Source organism: Neoarius graeffei, chromosome 2, assembly GCF_027579695.1.
Source record: "Neoarius graeffei isolate fNeoGra1 chromosome 2, fNeoGra1.pri, whole genome shotgun sequence".
Classification (NCBI taxonomy): Eukaryota; Metazoa; Chordata; class Actinopteri; order Siluriformes; family Ariidae; genus Neoarius; species Neoarius graeffei.
Window position 1 is genome coordinate 92,171,751 of NC_083570.1, and position 21,459 is coordinate 92,193,209.

Sequence of the window (21,459 nt, forward strand, 5' to 3'; positions counted from 1 at the left end):
CAGTCCACTTCTCAAGTCCACAATAAACTCCATACTCACTTCTTATGAATATGTAAACAGATGAGAAGTTGGAGGAGTTGATGCCAGTGTACACACACTTATAAGTGCCTGTGAACTCAGAGGCAGTTTTTGACACAGTAAAGTTGCAGCGAGTCCCGTTAGCCTTGCTGTATTTTTTGTGTTTAGCTAGCTGAGGTACAATAGTCACTGGACCATCACCCTCACAAGTCAGAACAAGACGTGATCCAGCATCAATGACCATGTCGGATTCAATCAGATCTTCATTGTTTACCTTTAGCCGAGGAGGAGACCAAGCTGTCAATTGAAAGCACAAAAGAAATTATATGTATATATTCTCTCAGTCACTCTTTTTCTGGAGCCATTTATCCTAATCAACATAGTGATGAATCCAGGAACACTGTTCATTAATCAAGAATACACTCTGGAAGGGATGCCAGTCTATCACAGGGTACCACACACACATACACACTTTCACATACTCATTCATACCTGGGGCAATTTAGCATGGATAATTGCTAAATTAATGGATACTGGCATGTGGTTTTATGCAGTTCTCTAATCAGCCAATCCCTTGGCGGCAGCACAATGTATAAAATCATGCAGATACAAATAAAGCGCTTCCAACATCAAATGTTCACTTCAAACATCAGAATGGGGAAAACTGTGATCTCAAAGTGTGACTTTCACTGTGGCATGGGTGTTGGTTTGAGCCAGATGGACTGGTTTGAGTGTTTCAGAAACTGTTGATCTCCGGGGGGTTTCACACACAACAGTCTCTAGAGCTTACACAGAATGGTGCGAAAAAACAAAAAACATCAAGTGAGTGACAGTTCTGTGGGTGGAAATGCCTTGTTGATGAGAGGTCAGAGGAAAATGGCCAGATTGGTTCAAGCTGTCAGGAAAGATATACCGTACTAACTCTTTACAACTGTGGTGAGCAGAAAAGCATCTCGGCATTGGGTTCTACTCCTGCCAGCCAAGAACAGGAATCTCAGAATCAAGAATAAGTTCCTATTAAAGTGGCCATTAAGGGTATGTTGTAAATGTAATGCTGTTCGTGGTGGTATGACACGCCTCAGTGCTGTAACTAAAGCTCATGCTTCTGAATCCCATCACCTACCGTACTGCACTACACACATCTGTTGAGGCATGATCTGGCTGACTGTAGCCCAGGCAAACTTTTCAGAATCAGGAACAGGCAGGTATGTGGAAACACTGACAAAACTGAGCAAAATAAAGTCTATTGTAAAGATTTCAAGTAACTCTCCTCCTTACTACACACAATCACCTTGTGGCGAAGTGGTTAAGTCAAGAGAGATAAAGAGTCAGACTCAAACAATATCTTGTGTGCGAAATATTCACAAACACACAAAATGCTATATTATCATATATTTGTTCATTTTCAGTAGTTTGTATTAATACACTTCATTAATTTAGGATATACGTAACATTACCTCCCACAGGGCGGCACGGTGGTATAGTGGTTAGCGCTGTCGCCTCACAGCAAGAAGGTCCGGGTTCGAGCCCCGGGGCCGGCGAGGGCCTTTCTGTGTGGAGTTTGCATGTTCTCCCCGTGTCCGCGTGGGTTTCCTCCGGGTGCTCCGGTTTCCCACACAGTCCAAAGACATGCAGGTTAGGTTAACTGGTGACTCTAAATTGACCGTAGGTGTGAATGTGAGTGTGAATGGTTGTCTGTGTCTATGTATCAGCCCTGTGATGACCTGGCGACTTGTCCAGGGTGTACCCCGCCTTTCACCCGTAGTCAGCTGGGATAGGCTCCAGCTTGCCTGCGACCCTGTAGAACAGGATAAAGCGGCTAGAGATAATGAGATGAGATGAGATTACCTCCCACATTTTACCCAGGTCGTTTTGGTTTCCAGGCAACCAAAATTTGGGAAGTTGGTGCTTTTAGTTGGTCAGTGGGCTAGGTAATAAAGGCATCATTTTCTGAATCCTGTCTTTGATTCTCTGAAGTGGTTATGGCATGGCTATGATGAGTGAGGAGAAATGAAACAGCGAGTTAATCCATCAGCAGAAGTGCTGGTGAGGATAGAACGATTTTACAGCACATGTTGCAGAATCAGGCAAAACCCAACATCCTACTCCCTTGTCTCACTTCTCTCTCTCTCTCTCACACACACACACACACACACACACACACACACACACACACACACACACACACACACACACAGTCTTCCTTACTGTGCGTCATATCTATCTATCTATCTATCTATCTATCTATCTATCTATCTATCTATCTATCTATCTATCTATCTATCTATCTATCTATCTATCTCTTCTGTGAAGGAATTAGCTAAAACACTTGAGCATAGAGGCAATCGGATTATATGGATGTTTTCAGACAGTGGAAGAAAATCCATACAAACGGAAGAAGAACATGCGAATCTTCACACAGACAATAACCCAAGCTCAGGCTCATGGACAGACTGACGAACTGACAGATTGACGGACTGACTGACGGACTGACTGACTGACGGACGGGCTGACAAACGGACTGACTGACAAACTGACTGACGGACGGACTGACTTTATTTGAACAGGGTGACCCATTCAGTACAGCTAGTATCCATCAGGGCCCTGCAAAACTATACTAATTTACTATTTAAAAAATACACTAAAATAATCTTTAATAATCTCATTAATATGATTCGTCTAAAAAAATTAATTAAAATGACCATTTTGGTCTTAAGAGGAAAAAATACAATGAAAATGATAAGAAAAAAGATTTATGAAGCTAACAAAAATATCATAATAATTCTATAATATAAATAAGTCTATGGAAAATATGACCTATTGGGCCTTTTAAATGGATTTAGAGACGTAGCTGATTTAACATTTGCTGGCAGTGAAATAAAAAGTATTGAACCTGAGAATCTAAAAGTTAATTTACCTAGCGTAAGCTTAGGTTTTGGTAAATGCAGATCAGATTTACGTCGAGTGTTATAACTATGAATACTTGAGTTCCTAGTGAAATAATCGCTCAAATATTTAGGAACTAAATTATGAAGGCATTTAAATGCTAGCAAACACTTATGAATTTCCCTGTTTGTCTCTAAATCAACCCAGTTTAAAACTTCTATAGCATCTTTAGAGGAGTCTCGTCTGGTCATAATGCGAGCAGCTTGATTTTGGAGCCTCTGTAAGTTTCTGCAACTTCCAACAGATAAACTACCCCATGCACTGTCAGCATAGTTTAGAACTGGTTCAATTATACTATAGTAAACACATTTTGCAGCTTTGTAAGTGAGACAGTGTCGAATATGTTAGAGAAGGCCCAAGTGTTTAACTACTTTATTGTAGACTAAGGCCCTGTCCACACGGCAATGGATTCAGGTGAATCTGATAAAATTGTTTATCGTTTCGGACTGGCGTCCACACGGCACCGGCGTTTTGGGTACCCCAAAATGAAATCTTTTGAGAACGGGTTCCAGAGTGAAAAAATCTGGCAATGGCGCCGTTGCGAAGTCGTCTGGATGAGTAGAACAGATTTGTTTACGATGATGTCACAACCACATGACAATCCTGCCAGCAAAAATAGGGGAAAAAAAAGGAGCGATCTCACCTCTTCAGATGTTGGTGTAAGTCCGACAATACATTCCTCAAAAAGGGCGTAGAAGAACAAAGTAATCCATCAACGTGTAGCATTCAATTTATTCTGGACCATTAAAGAATTCTGGAGGATATCAGAATGTTGGCGTACCGGCTTCCATCTACCCCCGTTCATTCCTCTCTCTCTCCATCTACCCCCATTCATTCCTCTTTCTGCGTCTCCATTCAAAAAACGAGCACGTGATTTAAAGGGACTATATCCATAGGACAGGGAGTGAGAAGGTGTGCGCGTGTGACAGTGACAGGGAAGAACCTAGGCTCATGCTCGCCCTGAATTTCTCTTAAAGTGAAGGCAGAAGAACGTTCAGTGCCTGGCCAGGCTTTCTATGTATTAATTTACATAGACGTTTTAATATGAAATATAAATGTCTTAGACAATAGATACTATTTTACGCTACTGATTAATAATCAAAACTTTATGTGGCTGATGCTACAGAAGAAGGGGTTTATGCGCATGCGTCTACTTCTTCTATTGTTCTGGTGTCTCCGATGGGACCGTCTTACAGCGCACGTAGAGGTGTGGCATGTGTATTGCATTGTTTTCAGCAAGCGTTGCGTTGCCATATGAACCTGATATTTTACTGATCCGTTGCCCATGTGGACGCGATATTTAAAAAAAAAAAAATCTCGTTGCCGTTGTCGTGTGGATGTAGCCAAAGTCAGAGTGTTCCTTTTACATAAGATTTTCATCTAGCATAATGCCCAGCAGTGGCGTGCACAGACATTTTGGGGGGCAAGTGCTCTGGGGGGAAAAAAGGGCACTTTTTTGCGCATGTGGAACACCTTATTATAAAAGTCTGAGATTTAACCCTCCTCTTGTGTTCATAATCATATCAAAGTTTTGGGTATTTTTCTGTAGTTCCATCTTTAAAAAGTCTGATAAAGTCTGAAAGTCTGATCTTCCCGTCACTAACCAGAGTCTCAAGACTGTGTTTATTCACAGATTTCCATGAGATCATCTTAAAATTTGTAACGAAATATACACACTCAATGGGCTCAACGGAGCTCTCCTTTATTTGCATAACGGCGTGCATACTAGCATAACGTGATATTCTTAATCATGTTATAAAAACAGGTCGGAATTGATGGAGAGTGGGGTTGCCTCAATGGTTTAGGCTACATTTAAAATGTTGTTCAGTTTGTTTCTCCATATGGAAAGAGAGCAAATAAGCTGGCAAAGGCTGCCATGTGCAGTTGTTTCTGTATGCGACGGGCTACTTCACGACAAAATAATTACAGCTTGGGCTTAGAGGGCAAACAATACATTTTCACTCGATTCATGTGTTACCTGGCTGGTGGGGCAGGGGAAGAACTGATTGACTGCCCGATGTGTTGTCTGCGCTACGACAAGCCCGTGGCTTCCAGGACGCTATGCTGCTGCAACCTCTCATTGAATGCACTGCACGCTTGTTCACGTGACAGAGCAAGAGAGACAGAGGTCCGGTGTGTGTGCGGAGGGGACACACATCGGGACATTATTTTCACACATGCTTTTAATGCCGCGGCTTTTCTAAAAGATCATGTCGACATTGGCCTCAGTAAACTGTAAAAAAAAATTCAAAAGGGCACTTTTTTGGACAGAAGGCAGAGAGGCAGGTGCTTGAGCACCACCTCGTGTCTATCTGTGCACGCCACTGATGCCCAGATAGTTAAATTTTGTGACTCTTTCAGTAATAATACAACCTAGGACCCTAGAGCTGTACAATCTTAAATTGTATTTCTTTTCTTCTTTCTTTCATTTCAGATTAGTTTTGTGTTTCACAACTGGGAGTTTCACAAAGCAGCTTTCGAGAGTTCAGGTACAGATCCCTAGTAAGCAAAGACAAATTGCCTGAAAGGACATGAGGAAGAGACTTGTGTGCAGCATCAGCCATTGAAGAAGACATGCATAATATAGATAATGTGACTGAAATAAAGGAATTTGGATGACAGGGTAATTGTGTAAGCTAAACCACTAAATAAGACAGGTCAAAGGTCGGGTCAGGCAGTATAACGGGCATGGAAATAATATATTGCATATATAATACATACAGTATACTCGTATTTATATATTGGGATATATTGCAAGATAATTCATTTCTGTATGGGAATGTATATTTGGTAAAACCAGAGGGTGTGTGTTGGGACTTTTTCTGTCATAATTCAACATGGAGTCCTTTTTCCTTCATCAGCATGCCACATATATTTTAACCGAAATTAAAACAGAGCTTGAATGGTATTTAATTATATAATAGGGAAAGGGCAGGGCAAGGCAGAAAACATGAAGCTGCTGGTGTGTACTCTCTAAAATAGGTCATTTTCAAACACAAAAGCATCCTCTTCATCATAAAAACCAGAAGTGAGATTTGGTATTGCACAAACTGTGCAGTTTGATTCTGACCAGAAATCAGCCTCAAATCATCCAAGTAATTTGGACTCAGCAATCTATGCCAAGAGCTTCCTGTTATTATGCTGGACAGTAGTATTGAAAACAAATTTGAAAAGAAAAGAAATAAACGGGAAAAAAAAACAAGGACTTGCACACATAAATCAAAATATTTATATCCTGTGACCAGTTGATAATCTGGTGGCTACACTGGCTCCCATGATCATACGATCACAACGTGATCACTGTATTCTCACACCACACAAGTTCTTCAAAACACTGTGGAAATGTACTACAAAGGGCATTACCTGATTAAAAACAGCAACACAAAACTAGGAGTTACTTGAATACACACAGTTAACACAGTCAAAATTGAGTAAATTGAGTAGACTAGGCAATTTTCATATACACTCATATTTTGGCACAGATTTAAGAGAAAATACATCCCAATCCAACCGAACCATAAACATATAATGCTTCTAATTAGCACATATTGACCAAGCACAGAAAGAGATTGCAATTAAATGGGGTTAACAGAAATTCTTAAGGAATTCTGTGTAAATGAAAGTGTCAGGACGTCTTACCTTGTACCTGACAGCACAGCAGTCCTACAATAAAGGTGAAGAGGATCATCTCGGACCGCTGACGGCCAGGGACCTGAGTACACTATATGTCTCCGATGTTGCGTGTCTGCCAAGGAAATAAAAACTGACTATTCCTTCAAGGCACTCCAAGACACTTCAAATTTCCACTTCTTCATTTTATAGTGACAGCCCAGGGCATGAGTAAAGAATCAGATAGCTACAGTCCACTCCAAGAAATAACATGCACTGCTTACAGATGTACAATAATGCATGAATACATTTTTTTTATTCAAATGATGCAAATATGTTAGATTCCTATAACGGCGTAACTCACTCCGGCCCCGTCTAGTCCAGAGGCAACAATCTAAAGTGAGCCACCTTGCACAATAAATGTTGCAAGCTATATACACTATATACAAGCTATATACAGTACACCCTAGGAATACCGACCTATTTGCCAGAAAGAATCCAAAATGGCGAGGAATTGATCGAGAAGAAGTGATTTTTATTGAACTGCTCATTAAGGCTTAATTAGTCCATAACTTCATCCATCCATCCGTTATCTGTAACCGCTTATCCTGTACAGGGTCGCGGGCAAGTTGGAGCCTATCCCAGCTGACTATGGGCGAGAGGCTGGGTACACTCTGGACAAGTTGCCAGGTCATCGCAGGACAGACACAACCATTCACACTCACATTCATAAATACAGTCAATTTAGAGCCACCAATTAGCCTAACCTGCATGTCTTTGGACTGTTGGGGAAACTGGAGCACCCAGAGGAAACCCACGCAGACACAAGGAGAACATGCAAACTCCACACAGAAAGGCCCCCTTTGGCCACTGGGCTCAAACCCAGAACCTTCTTGCTGTGTGCCGCCCCATAGCTTCATTACCTCACCCAGGACGGAGTCCACCAGGGGGCGAGGTATTGTTTTTGGTCGGGTTTCTTTGTTTGTTTGTTTGTAAATGATATTACGGGAAAATGGTTGGACCAATCTTCATGAAACTTTCAGGATAGATGGGCAATGATATCAAATAGAACCTCCAACATTTTGAGGGTCATCTGGTCAAGGTCACCAAAAAAGTAAAAATCATTTTTGTTGTGGCTACTGCCTCATATAGAGGCGCTAGCCACTGTCTTCGTGCTATAAGAATGTAAGACTGTAACAATCACGCATTGCGCATACACGTGTTCCGATTAAAATGGCCGGTGAGTGTATACAATTCAGTTGACCATTTGAAATAAATGGACTAGACAAAAAAAATCACTTTCAGACATGTTTATGCTTATTACAGAGTGAAAGTGTGTTCCACTGAGCTCTAGCACCAGGCCTTTTCCAGGAAATAAGAGTTTCAGTCATGGTGAAAGCGTGTGTGTCAGCCTTGGTTCGAAGGTTTCAGTTTCGAAAACTGTAAGAGCTAAGAGTAGAATAATATAAAGTACAGACACGGTATATTTTACTTCTGTGATTTTTAAATTATTCTTTTTGGATTACACTTAATTTTTGTGGTTACTGCCTCATAGAGTAAATATATATATGCTATATTTATTGTATGGACATGGGATCCGAAAACAATTTTATTTATAAGCAGTAGCCACATTTACCCATAGGGTGCCTATTTTTTTCATGATATCTTCCTTCATATTCATCATAAGTGCTACCAGGCGAGGTTTGTTTTGCCTGGCAACATTTGTTAATAATTGTAATTAAGCAAATCTGGGAAGAAGTTATATGCACCCTCGGTACCCCTACCTTCATGCCAGAAAGAATCAAAATCAGTGAAGAACTGAGAGAGAAGAAACAATGTTTGTGAAATGCGGACGATGCCAGATGGATGACGGATGATGGACAGATGATGGACAGCACATGATGGCATAAGCCTGTCGGCCAGATGAAAACCATCACAGGCCACAATACAAAGACCAGAGTCATTGAGGGGACAGTGGAGAGGGCGAATGAGTTGAATTACTTTTTCAATCGGTTCAACCAGCCCACGTCCCCCCCACCCTCTCCCTCACTGCAGCCATCTCTCCTTCTTCCCTCAACACACCTCCCCCCAGTCATCACAGCAGCCCCCTCCTCCCCCACCTCAACACAGACTCCTCCATGCATTACTGCAGACCAGGTCAGAGGTCATCTGAGGAAGCTTCACCCCAGGAAAGCAGCAGGCCCGGACAAGGTGTGTCCCCGACTACTGAAGACCTGTGCTGCTGAACTGGGTGAACCACTCCAACACATCTTCAACCTTAGCCTGCAGCTGGGGAGAGTGCCCACCCTGTGGAAGACATCATGTATTGTTCCAGTTCCCAAAAAGAATCGGCTCAGGGAGCTGAACGACACTCACTTCACATCTGATGAAGACATTGGAGCGGCTCTTCCTCAGCCTCCTCAGACCCCAGGTACAACATGCCCAGGACTGTCTGCAGTTTGCGTACCGGGCAGGTGTCAGTGTGGAAGACGCCATCCTCTACCTGCTACACCGAGCCCACTCGCATCTGGATAAGGGAAATGGTACAGTGAGGATCCTCTTCTTGGACTTCTTGAATTCCTTCAACACCATCCAGCCCCTATTGCTTCAGGACAAACTGAACAGGATGCAAATGGACCCCTGCCTGGTCACCTGGATCTCCAGCTACCTCACTGACAGGCCGCAGTATGTCAGGCTGAAGGACATCATGTCTGACACTGTAATTAGCAGCACCGGCGCACCCCAGGGCACGGTACTGGCCCCTCTTCTGTTCACCCTGTACACCGCGGACTTCTGCTACAACTTGGAGCTGTGTCACATTCAGAAGTTTGCCGATGACACAGCCATCATTGAGTGTATCAGTGACGACAGAGAGGAGGAGTATAGGAGCCTGGTGAGGGACTTTGCTGTGTGGTGCAACAGGAACCATCTGCAGCTCAACACCTTGAAGACCAAGGAGCTGGTCATTGACTTTGGGAGGTCCAGACCAAGGTCACGACCAGTTCTGATCGAGGGAGTCGAGGTGGAGGCTGTGGATTCCTACAAGTACCTCGGGCTGTGGCTGGACAGCAAGCTGGACTGGACTTGCAACACCAATCACTTATACAGGAAGGGACAGAGCAGGCTATACTTCCCTAAGGGGCTGCAGTCCTTTAACATCTGCAGGAAACTCCTGTGGATGTTCTATCAGTCTGTGGTCACCAGTGTCCTGTTTTACACCGTGGTGTGCTGGGGGGAGCACATCCAAGAAGGACACATCCAGGCTGGACAAACTGATCAGGCGGGCTGGCTCTGTGGTCGGCATGAAGCTGGACTCTCTGGTGATGGTGGCAGAGAAGAGGTCTATGGACAAACTATTGAACATCATGGATGATGCCAGTCACCCTCTGCACACCGTCATTAGCAACCAGAGGAGCCTGTTCAGTGACAGAATGCTCCTTCCCAAGTGCAGGATGAACAGACTTAAAAACCCTTTGTCCCTCACGCCATCAGACTGTACAACTCCTCTCTGGGGGGGAGGAGGGGTAACAGGAGGACAGAGGATGGGAAGGAGCAGTAGCCTAGCCTAACAATAAGCAATACCGGGCAATATGCAATCTAACGTGCAATATAAAGTGCAATATCTCTCCTGCCGCCGCCCCCCCTTCTCCCCACCTTTTTTTCCCCTCCTTCCCCTCTCCCCCTTCTTCTCTTCCCCATATCTTATTCTTTTTATACTTGTATATGTAAATACTTAATTTAGTTTAATTTATCTAGAAGTTTCTGAGGGAACCCGCCCAAAGGGATCAATAAAGTTTTATCTAATCTAATAATAATAATAATAATAATAAGAAGAAGAAGAAGAAGAAGAAGAAGAAGAAGAAGAAGAAGAATTAAAAATATGGCCTATGAAAAAGCTTGATGTTATCCCAGTCATTGTTGGAGCCTTAGGTGCTGTCTCCAAAAATCTGAGGAAATGGACTGAAAGACTGGGTCTCAAGACTAAGATTCATTCGGTACATCATGAGTTCTGAGGAGGGTCACACAGCCCTAGAGATACGACCAGAGTACGGATCAGTCTATGAAACCTGGGTACTAGTTGTGTGCAGCTTTCATAGCCTATAATAATTCTGGGTTAAAATAATCACTGAGACTTTTTGCTCGATAAATAAATAAATAAATAAACTAACTATCTGCTGCACCTGTAAATGATTTACAAATGATCACTTCATATTTTTTTTTTAAATCCAAAGTTAGTCGGGATTTTGTGCAAATATTATCCAGAATCTACTGGAGGAATAATGAAGTGTTTATAAACAGAAGCAAACACTACTGAAGTAACTGTACTGAGTCATTTTTATGCACTCAATTAGTACATTCATGTTTTTAATTATTATTTTGACAGTTTATTCAGTCATGTTTCTCTGCATTTTAAATTTATTTGCTGACTATATTTAAAAAATAGAAAGTATACATCTATATACTTGATTACATTTCTTGATCTTTTTGACCATCGCCCATGTATAAGATTGACTAGTTGCTTTCCCTTTTAAGTGTAATGCCTCAAAAAAAAGTACAATAAAGTACAATGTACAAAGTATTTCAACAAAAATGCCCTCATAAGCGTAAAAACAAACAAACTAGAGCATGTATAATATTTCCTCATAAAATGTGATTTATGTGACACTAATTATGTCTAAATTTGGCTCCTATACAAAAACAAACAAACAAACAAACAAACAAACAAACAAACAAACAAACAAACCAAGAGAATAATATATAGATGAGTCAGAAAAAAGTTGATAAAGGACTATATATATATATATATATATATATATATATATATATATATATATATATATATATATATATATGAGTGATTCCACGCTTATGGGTACTGAAATGGGGACATGAACTTATTTTTAAAAATTCACCTAAAACCATTTCTTTTTTTTACCATCAGGTCACAAAACATGTAATCTTTAATGAATGATATGTTAAAAGATAACTTTAATTTTCTGAGATGTAATAAAAACATATTTATATGCCAAAGTCAGAACGTAACAGAAGTGTTGTGGACATATATATTCTCAATTTTAACAATGTAGAATTACTTTTTGAAACATAGGAAGGTGATGTTTTAGCAAATATAATTAATAAACATGTGTAGTAGAATAAACATACACATTCTTTCAATAAGATTAACATGGTATATAGCTAGATTGTAATTAATTTGTAACAGACGTGAGATGGACAATCGTAACAGAAGTAATGTAACAGACATCATTTTGGAACTCATAGGCTTGACTTTGGCATATAAATATGTTTTTATTACATCTCAGAAAATTAAAGTTATCTTTTAACATATCATTCATTAAAGATTACATGTTTTGTGACCTGATGGTAAAAAAAAGAAATGGTTTTAGGTGAATAAGTTCATGTCCCCATTTCAGTACCCATAAGCGTGGAATATATATATATATATATATATATATATATATATATATATATATATATATATATATATATATATATATATATATATATTTTTTTTTTTTTTTTTATTAAGTTTTCTCTGCTCAGGGGTAACACACAATATATACAGATTTCTTCAGTTAAGTCTTTGGTCAATCAAAAAAAAAATGCTTCAAGGGTTGAATGAGTGTTGTAGCTTTCAGTCCCATTTTTGGTGGCATCTAAGCGATACCTGTACAAGCATCAACAGTCCACACATATATCACCATACAGTATGAATAAGTGAACTTACAAATGTCCAAATAGTCCATCAGCATAGTTACTTAAACAAAACACATAATTTATCCATAATTTAGCTGCACAGATTCATACACATACCACCTTTCAAGGACCTATTACATACACACACACACACACACACACACACACACACACACACACATACATACATATACATATATATATATATATATATATATATATATATATATATATATATACACCCCCCCACACACACACACAAAATGTACATCCGCATATGCAACCCCTACTGTAGTATGGAATATGAGGGTATTCCTCCAGTAATACTGCTTATTAAACAAAGTTCTGTCTGCATTATCCCATTATCTCATACATTAACTATAAACAAACAAAATTACCATAGATATGCTGTTTAATTTTTTGCCAAACGTTGGGGGTGCCAGTGTACAGTATATGGAGTTTGAAATTTGCTCTAGACTCAACATTGACTCACAAACTTGTAACCATGTTCTCTCATTAATGTTGGCTGTGTTCTTCCAGTTTACTGCTATTACTTTCTTTGCACTCATTAATCCTATGGATATTGCTTTCTTCTTGAAGGGTGGCCATTGCATATTGTCCATGTAGTTAAAAATGCATAACATGGGGTCTAGGTTAATCTTTTCATTAGTAATTTTTGGCAGGTTTAATATAACTTTTCCCCAGAATATTTGCAGTTGAGGGCATTCCCATATCATATGGAAGTAAGTTCCTTTACCAATATTGCAATGCCAACATATATCTTTATTTTGTGGGCCCATGAGAGCAAGTTTTTTGGGAGTATAATATATTCTGTTAATAAACTTATAGTTTATAGTTTTATTACGTGCAGAATTTGATATGTTATGCATTTTCTGCCAGATAGATTTCCAACTGTCTGGTTCTATGTTTGTCTGTCGGTCTTTCTCCCAAATCTTTTCCAATGTTACAATAGCAGAGGTTTCAGAGTTGCTTATCATCTTATAAGTTTTACTAATCAGGTACAGTATGTGCCCCTTTTCATTATGTCCATTAGGTGTTTTTCTATATTGGATATTTTTGGGGGTTCTCCATGATGTCCAAAGATTTTTGTAAGTTGTGATCTAATCTGGAGATATAACCAAAAGTCTTTATTTGTTAGTGCATACTTCATTCTCAACTGTTCAAAAGATATTAGAATGCCATCAAAGAAAAAGCTTCCCAGTGAACAAACCCCCCTTCTTTCCCACTCCTTGTTTTGCATTGGTTTCTTATCCACAGTAAAAGTATCATTACCCCATACTGGAGTGTTTGGGGAGAGATGAGGTTCAAAATGCAACTTATTGTGTAGGACTTTAATTATTTCACATGAGAATTTTATAATTGGATTGTCTTCATTTTTCAATTGTTTGTTATTAAACCACAGTGACTTAAGAGACAATTTATGGTTATCTAAGGCAATTTTCATTTCTATGTCTTCCCAGCTTGTCTGTTCTGAGTGACTATAAGCCCATTTCAAAGGATATCTAGAATTTATAGCTAAGTAATAGTTTTCTATGTTTGGAAGACCCATACCACCTTTATCACGAGTAATATACAATTTATGTGTACTGATTCTTGCTCTCTTGTTGGTCCAAATAAAGGCAGATATCACACATTCACACACATCACATCACATTATCTCTAGCCGCTTTATCCTTCTACAGGGTCGCAGGCAAGCTGGAGCCTATCCCAGCTGACTACGGGCGAAAGGCGGGGTACACCCTGGACAAGTCGCCAGGTCATCACAGGGCTGACACATAGACACAGACAACCATTCACACTCACATTCACACCTACGCTCAATTTAGAGTCACCAGTTAACCTAACCTGCATGTCTTTGGACTGTGGGGGAAACCGGAGCACCCAGAGGAAACCCACGTGGACACGGGGAGAACATGCAAACTCCGCACAGAAAGGCCCTCGCCGGCCCCGGGGCTCGAACCCAGGACCTTCTTGCTGTGAGGCGACAGCACTAACCACTACACCACCGTGCCGCCCTAGATATCAAAGAGTTAATTTTTTTTAAAGTATATTTTATTAAAAGGTAAGGGGAGAGCACTAATAACAAACATTAAGCGGGGGAGGACATTCATTTTAATAGTATCTACTTTCCCCCACAGTGAAAGTGGTAGATACCTCCATCTATCCAAGTCCTCCTTAATGTCACTCAGGATATTGGAAATGTTTATTGAGATTATCCTCTCAAGATCAGAATTTAACATGATGCCTAAATATTTGATACCTTCTGGGGACCATTTAAAAGGCAGATTTCCAAAGTCTTCCTCATGGCAGTATTTATTAAGAGGCATTGCTTGAGACTTTCCACAATTAATTTTATAGCCAGATAGCTGACTAAAATGTTGAACTAATTCTAGAGTATATGTAAGTGAGGTGACTGGATTAAGTACCGTTAATAATAGGTCATCAGCATATAATAAAACCTTTACTGAGATGTCTCTAATATGAATTCCAACAATTTCTTTACTGGATCTAATCTGACAGGCTAATGGTTCTAAAGAAAGAATAAAAAGCAGGGGTGAGAGAGGGCAACCTTGTCGGGTGCCACGATGCAAAGAAAACCCTTCTGAAATCAAACCATTTGTAGAGACCTTTGCGATTGGATTACTGTATAGCAAAGAAATATATTTAATAATATTTGAACCAAAACCAAACTCTTCTAAAGCTTTAAACAAAAAGTTATATTCAATTCTATCGAAGGCCTTTTCAGCGTCTAAAGAAACTGCGACTGCTGGGTCAGTTAAGGTCTTGGCATAATGAAAAGTATGCATTAGTTTCCGCATGTTATCTCCAATTAATCTATTTTGGACAAACCCTATTTGATCTTTATGTACTAGACTAGGCAGGATTTCTTTAATTCTGCCTGCAATTATTTTCCCAATAATTTTATTGTCTACGTTTAGCAACTGAATAGGTCTGTAACTTCCACACTGCAAGGGGTCTTTTCCCGGTTTACATAGCAGTGTTATTATTGAAGTATTCATGTTGTGTGGGAGGGCATCATATTGTTTGGATTCATTGTATACTGTAAGAAGTTTATCTGCCAAGAGGTCAACAAAGGTCTTATAGAAATTTGTAGTAAATCCATCTTCTCCAGGAGCTTTATTGCTGGTTAGTAATTGAATTGCCTTTATCACTTCACATTTTGTGATATCTGCATCTATTTTATCCTTTTGATGTTTAGATAGCACCGGTAAATTTAGTTTCTTAAAGAAACTTTCTAAATCTTGTTGAGCCGCTGTGACTTCACTTTTATAAAGATCTTCGTAAAACTCCTTGAATCTTTTATTGATACCTAGTGAGTCAGTTATGGTGTTGTCGTTTAATTTAACAGCTTGAATAATTCGAGAATTTCTTTGTTTTTGAAGTTGTCTAGCCAGTATTTTCCCATTTTTTTCTCCCATTTCATAATTTTTACTATTTAATTGGTACAAAGTAAATTTAAGTTTCTCATTCATCAATGTGTTTAATTCCAACTTAACTCTCGCCAATTCCTTGTATAGCTGGTCATTGTTCGGTGATTTTTTATGCTTATCTTCCAAATCTTTAAGAGTGGCTGTCAAATTTTCCATCTGATAGTTTGCCATTTTTTTCTTATAGGATGAATAATTAATTATCCAGCCCCGACATGTTACTTTGTATGCTTCCCATATCGTACCAAAGCGTATCTCTGCAGTCATATTTTCCTTAAAAAAAAAGCTCTGTATTTTTGCCTATCATGTTCTTAAAGTCTGGGTCTGAGAGGAGAGAATTATTTAGTAACCATTTTGGTGATTTGAAGTTATTAATTGTGTGACAAAAAGACATAGAGATGGGTGCATGATCTGATAGTATTATATTGTGAATTTTAGAATCACTGGTATTGCTTAATATATCCTGGGTTACCCATAGTGAGTCTATTCTTGAATAACTTCTATGAACATTCGACTAGAATGTATAGTTTCTATCCTCACTGTGGGTAACTCTCCAGACATCTGCAAGTCCTGCTTCTCTACACAATTCTAGTAAAGCTTTAGATGTTTTCCAGTCATATTTGGAAGGTTGACTAGATTTATCCATAGAGGGTTGAGGGATAGAGTTACAGTCTCCTCCAAGTACAGTTGGAATGCTATTATACGTTGTTAGAAGTTCTGAAATTGTGTGAAAGAAAGGGAGGTGATTTTCATTGGGTGCATATCTCATCTCATCTCATTATCTGTAGCCGCTTTATCCTGTTCTACAGGGTCGCAGGCAAGCTGGAGCCTATCCCAGCTGACTACGGGCGAAAGGCGGGGTACACCCTGGACAAGTCGCCAGGTCTTGGGTGCATATATGTTCACTATTATTATCTCATCTCATCTCATTATCTCTAGCCGCTTTATCCTTCTACAGGGTCGCAGGCAAGCTGGAGCCTATCCCAGCTGACTACGGGCGAAAGGCGGGGTACACTCTGGACAAGTCGCCAGGTCTTGGGTGCATATATGTTCACTATTATTATGGGTTTATTAAAAAGAGCTCCTTTTACAAGAATATACCTTCCTTCTGGGTCTTCTACAGTTTTTTCCACTTGAAATGATATATCTTTGTGGATTAATATGGCCACACCTCTACTCTTATTATTATAGCCAGCAAGAAAGGCCTGTCCCACCCATTTTTGCTTTAATTTTGCAGCATCTTGTGAAATTAAGTGAGTCTCTTGTAAAAGTGCTATATCTGTACTTAAGTCAGCTAGGTGTGTCAGAACTTTGCCCAACTTAATATAGTGATTGAGACCCTTGGTGTTCCAAGATACTAAATTAGTTCTCTTAACATATAATTCAACCATTCAAAACAAACAAAAAAGTAAACAATTGACCCTTTTTTCTTTTTTTAACAGTGTTCCCCGAGCATATTAAAGGAGTGTGAAAGCATGGCAGAGAGAGTAGAAAAAAATAAAAACAAAAAACAAACAAGGAAAAAACAAAGTGGATGTAAATTAATGAAAAGGGGGAGGGGGTAAAATAAAAAACAAAAACCAAACCAAAAAGAAAACATTGAAAAAAATTGGCCATTTTCATTGGCCTTGTTTCCAATACTCAGTTTAGAAGGTTTATCTTGGAGAGCTAGCTTATTTTATTTGCCCCCATCAAAGTATTAGGTAGTCTTATTCTCCATTTATTTTCAAATAATTAATATTCATGAAAAAAGGACTGAAACAGAGTCAAACTTGTTTCCACAAAAATGCTTGTAAAATCGTAGATGGAACTGTGCATTTTAAGTGTAATGCCTCAAAAAAAAGTACAATAAAGTACAATGTACAAAGTATTTCAACAAAAATGCCCTCATAAGCGTAAAAACAAACAAACTAGAGCGTGTATAATATTTCCTCATAAAATGTGATTTATGTGACACTAATTATGTCTAAATTTGGCTCCTATACAAAAACAAACAAACAAACAAACAAACAAACAAACAAACCCAAGAGAATAATATATAGATGAGTTAGAAAAAAGTTGATAAAGGACTATATTTTTTTCTAAATGAATGGTTTTTAAGCTGTGGGCCTTTGTGACTTTTCTGAGATTAATTTTACTGTTTAAAAATAAGCAACAACAAAAATAATATATATATATTTTCACAAATAAAGAGCTGCTCTGTATTTAGTACCTTAAACTGTGTTGCTTGTGGCAAGCAGTGGTGGTTCTTGCTTGTATGGCACCCTGGGCAAGCTCCTCCTTCAGCAAAGCACTTGCTTGAAAGTTTTGATCCTTTTATCAATTTCTGTATTTGAGCATAAATCTGACCTAAAACATCATCAAATTTTCACACAAGTCCTAAAGGTAGATTAAAAGAACCCAATTAAACAAATGAGACAAATGTATTATGCTTGGTTATCTATCTATCTATCTATCTATCTATCTATCTATCTATCTATCTATCTATCTATCTATCTATCTATCTATCTATCTATCTATCTATCTATCAATCAAGAAAAATTATATTACGTATCAGTGAGGAAAAGTATGTGAACCTTCACTTTTAGTATCAACTAAACATTTGCAGTAACTGTTGACCAGTCCTGTACATCAGTAAAAGTCCCTCTCACGCTAGAATCTGGTCTTCCCAGGCAGTCTCCTGTCCCAGTACTAGCCAACTCTGTAAGGCGTATGGGTGCAGTGTTGCTCTCCATTTCGATAGCCCTTGGCCTCTCGCCTATACAGCTACAGTAGGGTTACAGTGGGGGGTGGGGGGTGGGGGGGTGCTAGTCCTCTGGTAACCGCGAGAGTTTGACTTCCCCACTCACATCTCTATTGTAGTGTGCCTTGCCAGATGGTAGTAGGTACCATTTTTATGATGGTCTTTGGTATGACCTGAACGCAAGTAGAACTCGCAACCTCCCAGTCGAGAGGCAGACACGCTAACCACTAGGCCAACTCGCAGTCTCCTACACATCAACTTGGAAGAATTTTAGCTCATTCCTCTGTACAGAACACCTTTAACTCTGGGATGTTTAACTCTTATCACATGAACTGCTCATCAGGCCTGCTGGTCAGGACTTTGACTTGGCCATTTTAAAACATTAATTTTTTTCTTCTTTAACCATTCTTTGGTAAAATGACTTGTGTGCGTCGGGTCATTGTCTTGCTGCATGACCCACTCTCTTTTGGGATTCAGTTCACGGACAGATGTCCTGACATTTTCCTTTCAAATTCGCTGTAGCAAGGAATTCACTGTCGCATCCTGGCCCAGATGCAGCAAAACAGGCCCAAACCATGATTCTACCACCACTATGTTTCACAGATGGGATGGATTTCTTATGCGAGAATGTCAGCGGCAGAGGGAAAAACATGTAAACAGGATATTAAGTGACTTGGTGAAACTTGGGTCACAGATGACCTGTCTGCAGGCTGTTTAGGAGCAACATAACCTGCAGGTAAAAGATGTTCTTTAGTCAGCTCGTCTGTGATTGGATGCTCTGAAAACTTCAGATAGCAAATCAGAGAATAAACTGTTTGCTTGGTGACTGAGTTCTGAGGTGAGTTTGTGTGCTTTCCTCAGGCACTGTGATTGGTAGTTGTCGTCTATGGCTAGGAGTTTTTCACCTGTGATGAGTTCTGCTGTTCTCAGCACCCTCTGGAGAGCCTTGCATTTGTGGGTGGAGCATTCGCCATACCATATAGTGATACACCCAGTCAGGACGTTCTCGATGGTACAGTTGTAAAAGTTGGTGAGGGGTTTGGGGTTCGGGTCCAAATTTTTCAGCTTCATGAAGTAGAGCCTCTGTCTGTCAGACCTTATGATTGTCTTGGTGTAGAGGGACCAGTTGAGGTTACAGGTGGTGTGGATACCAAGGAACTTGAAGTTAAGAGAGAGAACTAAGAATTTAAGTGAGAGGTAATTGTCATGGAAGGATGGAAGGAAATCATTCTTTTTATAATACTGCATCAACTGTGCAAAATACCTCTATTGTTTTCATGTACCTTCATTTCACTCTAAAATATAAAGTACAGTAAAATGATTTAAAATCAAAACACACATATGTAGTTCTTTTGCATAAGGCTCAGACTGCTCTATTATTTCTTATGACTCCATTCAAGATCCAACCACATCAGCATTCACTTGTATCATGAGTATTTGTGACATGGATATATCATTAGACCAAGTTAGATTAAGTGAATTCTCAAAGTAAATTCATTTATTTTCCTTTTCCTGCCAAATCATTAACTGGAGGCAATGTATTAAGTATGACTTTCCATATTAAGTTATGAGCTCAATTTACACAAGTTCTGGCCACAAAATAATAACTCATGACCATGAGATGCATGATATGGCCAAATGTAGGTGGACACCTGACCATCACACCCATATGTGGTTCTTTCCCAACTGTTGTCACAGAGTTGGAAGCACACAATTGTATAGAATCATTGTATGCTCTAGCATTACAAATTCCCTTCACCAAGTAAGAGGCCCAAACACACTGAAGCATGATAATGCTCCTGTGCACAAATTAAGGTCCATGAAGACATGGTTTGACAAGTTTGGTGTGGAAGAACTCAAGTGTCCTGCACAGAACCCTGCATTCAACCCCACTGAACATTCACTGCACCCCAGGCCTTCTTGTCTGACATCAGAGTCCAACCTCATTAATGCTCTTGTGGGCAAATCCCCACAGCCATGTTCCATAATCTAGTGGAAAGCCTTCCTAGAAGAATGGAGGTCATTATAACAGCAAAAGGGGAACTAAATCTGGAATGGGATATTAAAAAAAGCGCATGTAGATGTGATGCTTGGGTGTGCACAAACTTTTGGCAATATTGTGTACTCAGCTTTTGACCACACTCTATCAACTTGTGGCTTCATCATATTCCTGTAATTAGTTGTCTCCAGTGTAAAAGGAAGCTACATGGTGTTATAGGAAGGTCTTTTCTGTGTCAGGAGTGTTGGAGTGTTCCTTCAGTTTCTCACAGAACTCTTGTTGTGCACTGGGAGCGTTGTCTGTGCCTCAGAACTTACAGAGCTGTGGAGATGAAAAAAACTACCAACAAGGTTAAGATTCTGTCGTCATCACTGCCAAACCCGATCTGGGCTTGAGGAGAACCATGTTTGGTTGACTTGGCCAGAATTGTAGCAGTAGGGTGGCCAGTTCCTTTCTGCATACTCACACACATGTTCACACCTATGGGCAATTTAGAGCCACCAGTTAACCTAAGTGCATGTCTTTGGACTGTAGGGAAAACCAGAGCACCTGGAGGAAACCAATGCAGACAGAGGGAGAACATGCAAACTTCACACAGAAAGGCCCTTGTCAGCCGCTGGGCTCAAACCCAGGACCTTCTTTCTGTGAGGTAACAGTGCTAACCACTACACTACCATGCCACCTCCTTAAAGGAGATATGCAGAACCTTTATTTTCAAATTCATACTTGGCTCTTGTATGCTGCATAATTGGGAATAAAAAAAAATATTTTTTTGAGAGTTAAAATCGACTGCAAAGTTGGCATTCGAGCTGCTCCACTGAGCCAGCCAGCCCTGGGTGGGTGATGTCACAGCGGGAACTGGTGCAATAGACCAAAGCCAGACTTGGCAGGCAAGAGTGGTTGCAATGGCCTCTTCATTCAGATTTATTGGAGATTCTTCGGATTCCTCATATAGTAGT

The 21,459-nt window shown here is 39.7% G+C and overlaps 1 protein-coding gene across 2 annotated transcripts in view; it reads right to left on the reverse strand.

Moving 5' to 3' along the window:
• LOC132882020 (macrophage colony-stimulating factor 1 receptor-like) overlaps positions 1-6,741 on the reverse strand; it is a 40,362-nt gene extending 33,621 nt beyond the window's left edge. For both annotated transcript variants that reach the window (XM_060915201.1, XM_060915200.1), the window contains exons 1-2: positions 6,604-6,741; positions 40-315 (exon numbers count right to left, since the gene is read on the reverse strand). In XM_060915201.1, the coding sequence (XP_060771184.1) occupies positions 40-315; positions 6,604-6,652 (325 nt within the window). In that variant the 5' untranslated portion in view covers positions 6,653-6,741. The remainder of the gene's footprint in view (positions 1-39; positions 316-6,603) is intronic.
• Positions 6,742-21,459: the final 14,718 nt, after the last annotated feature.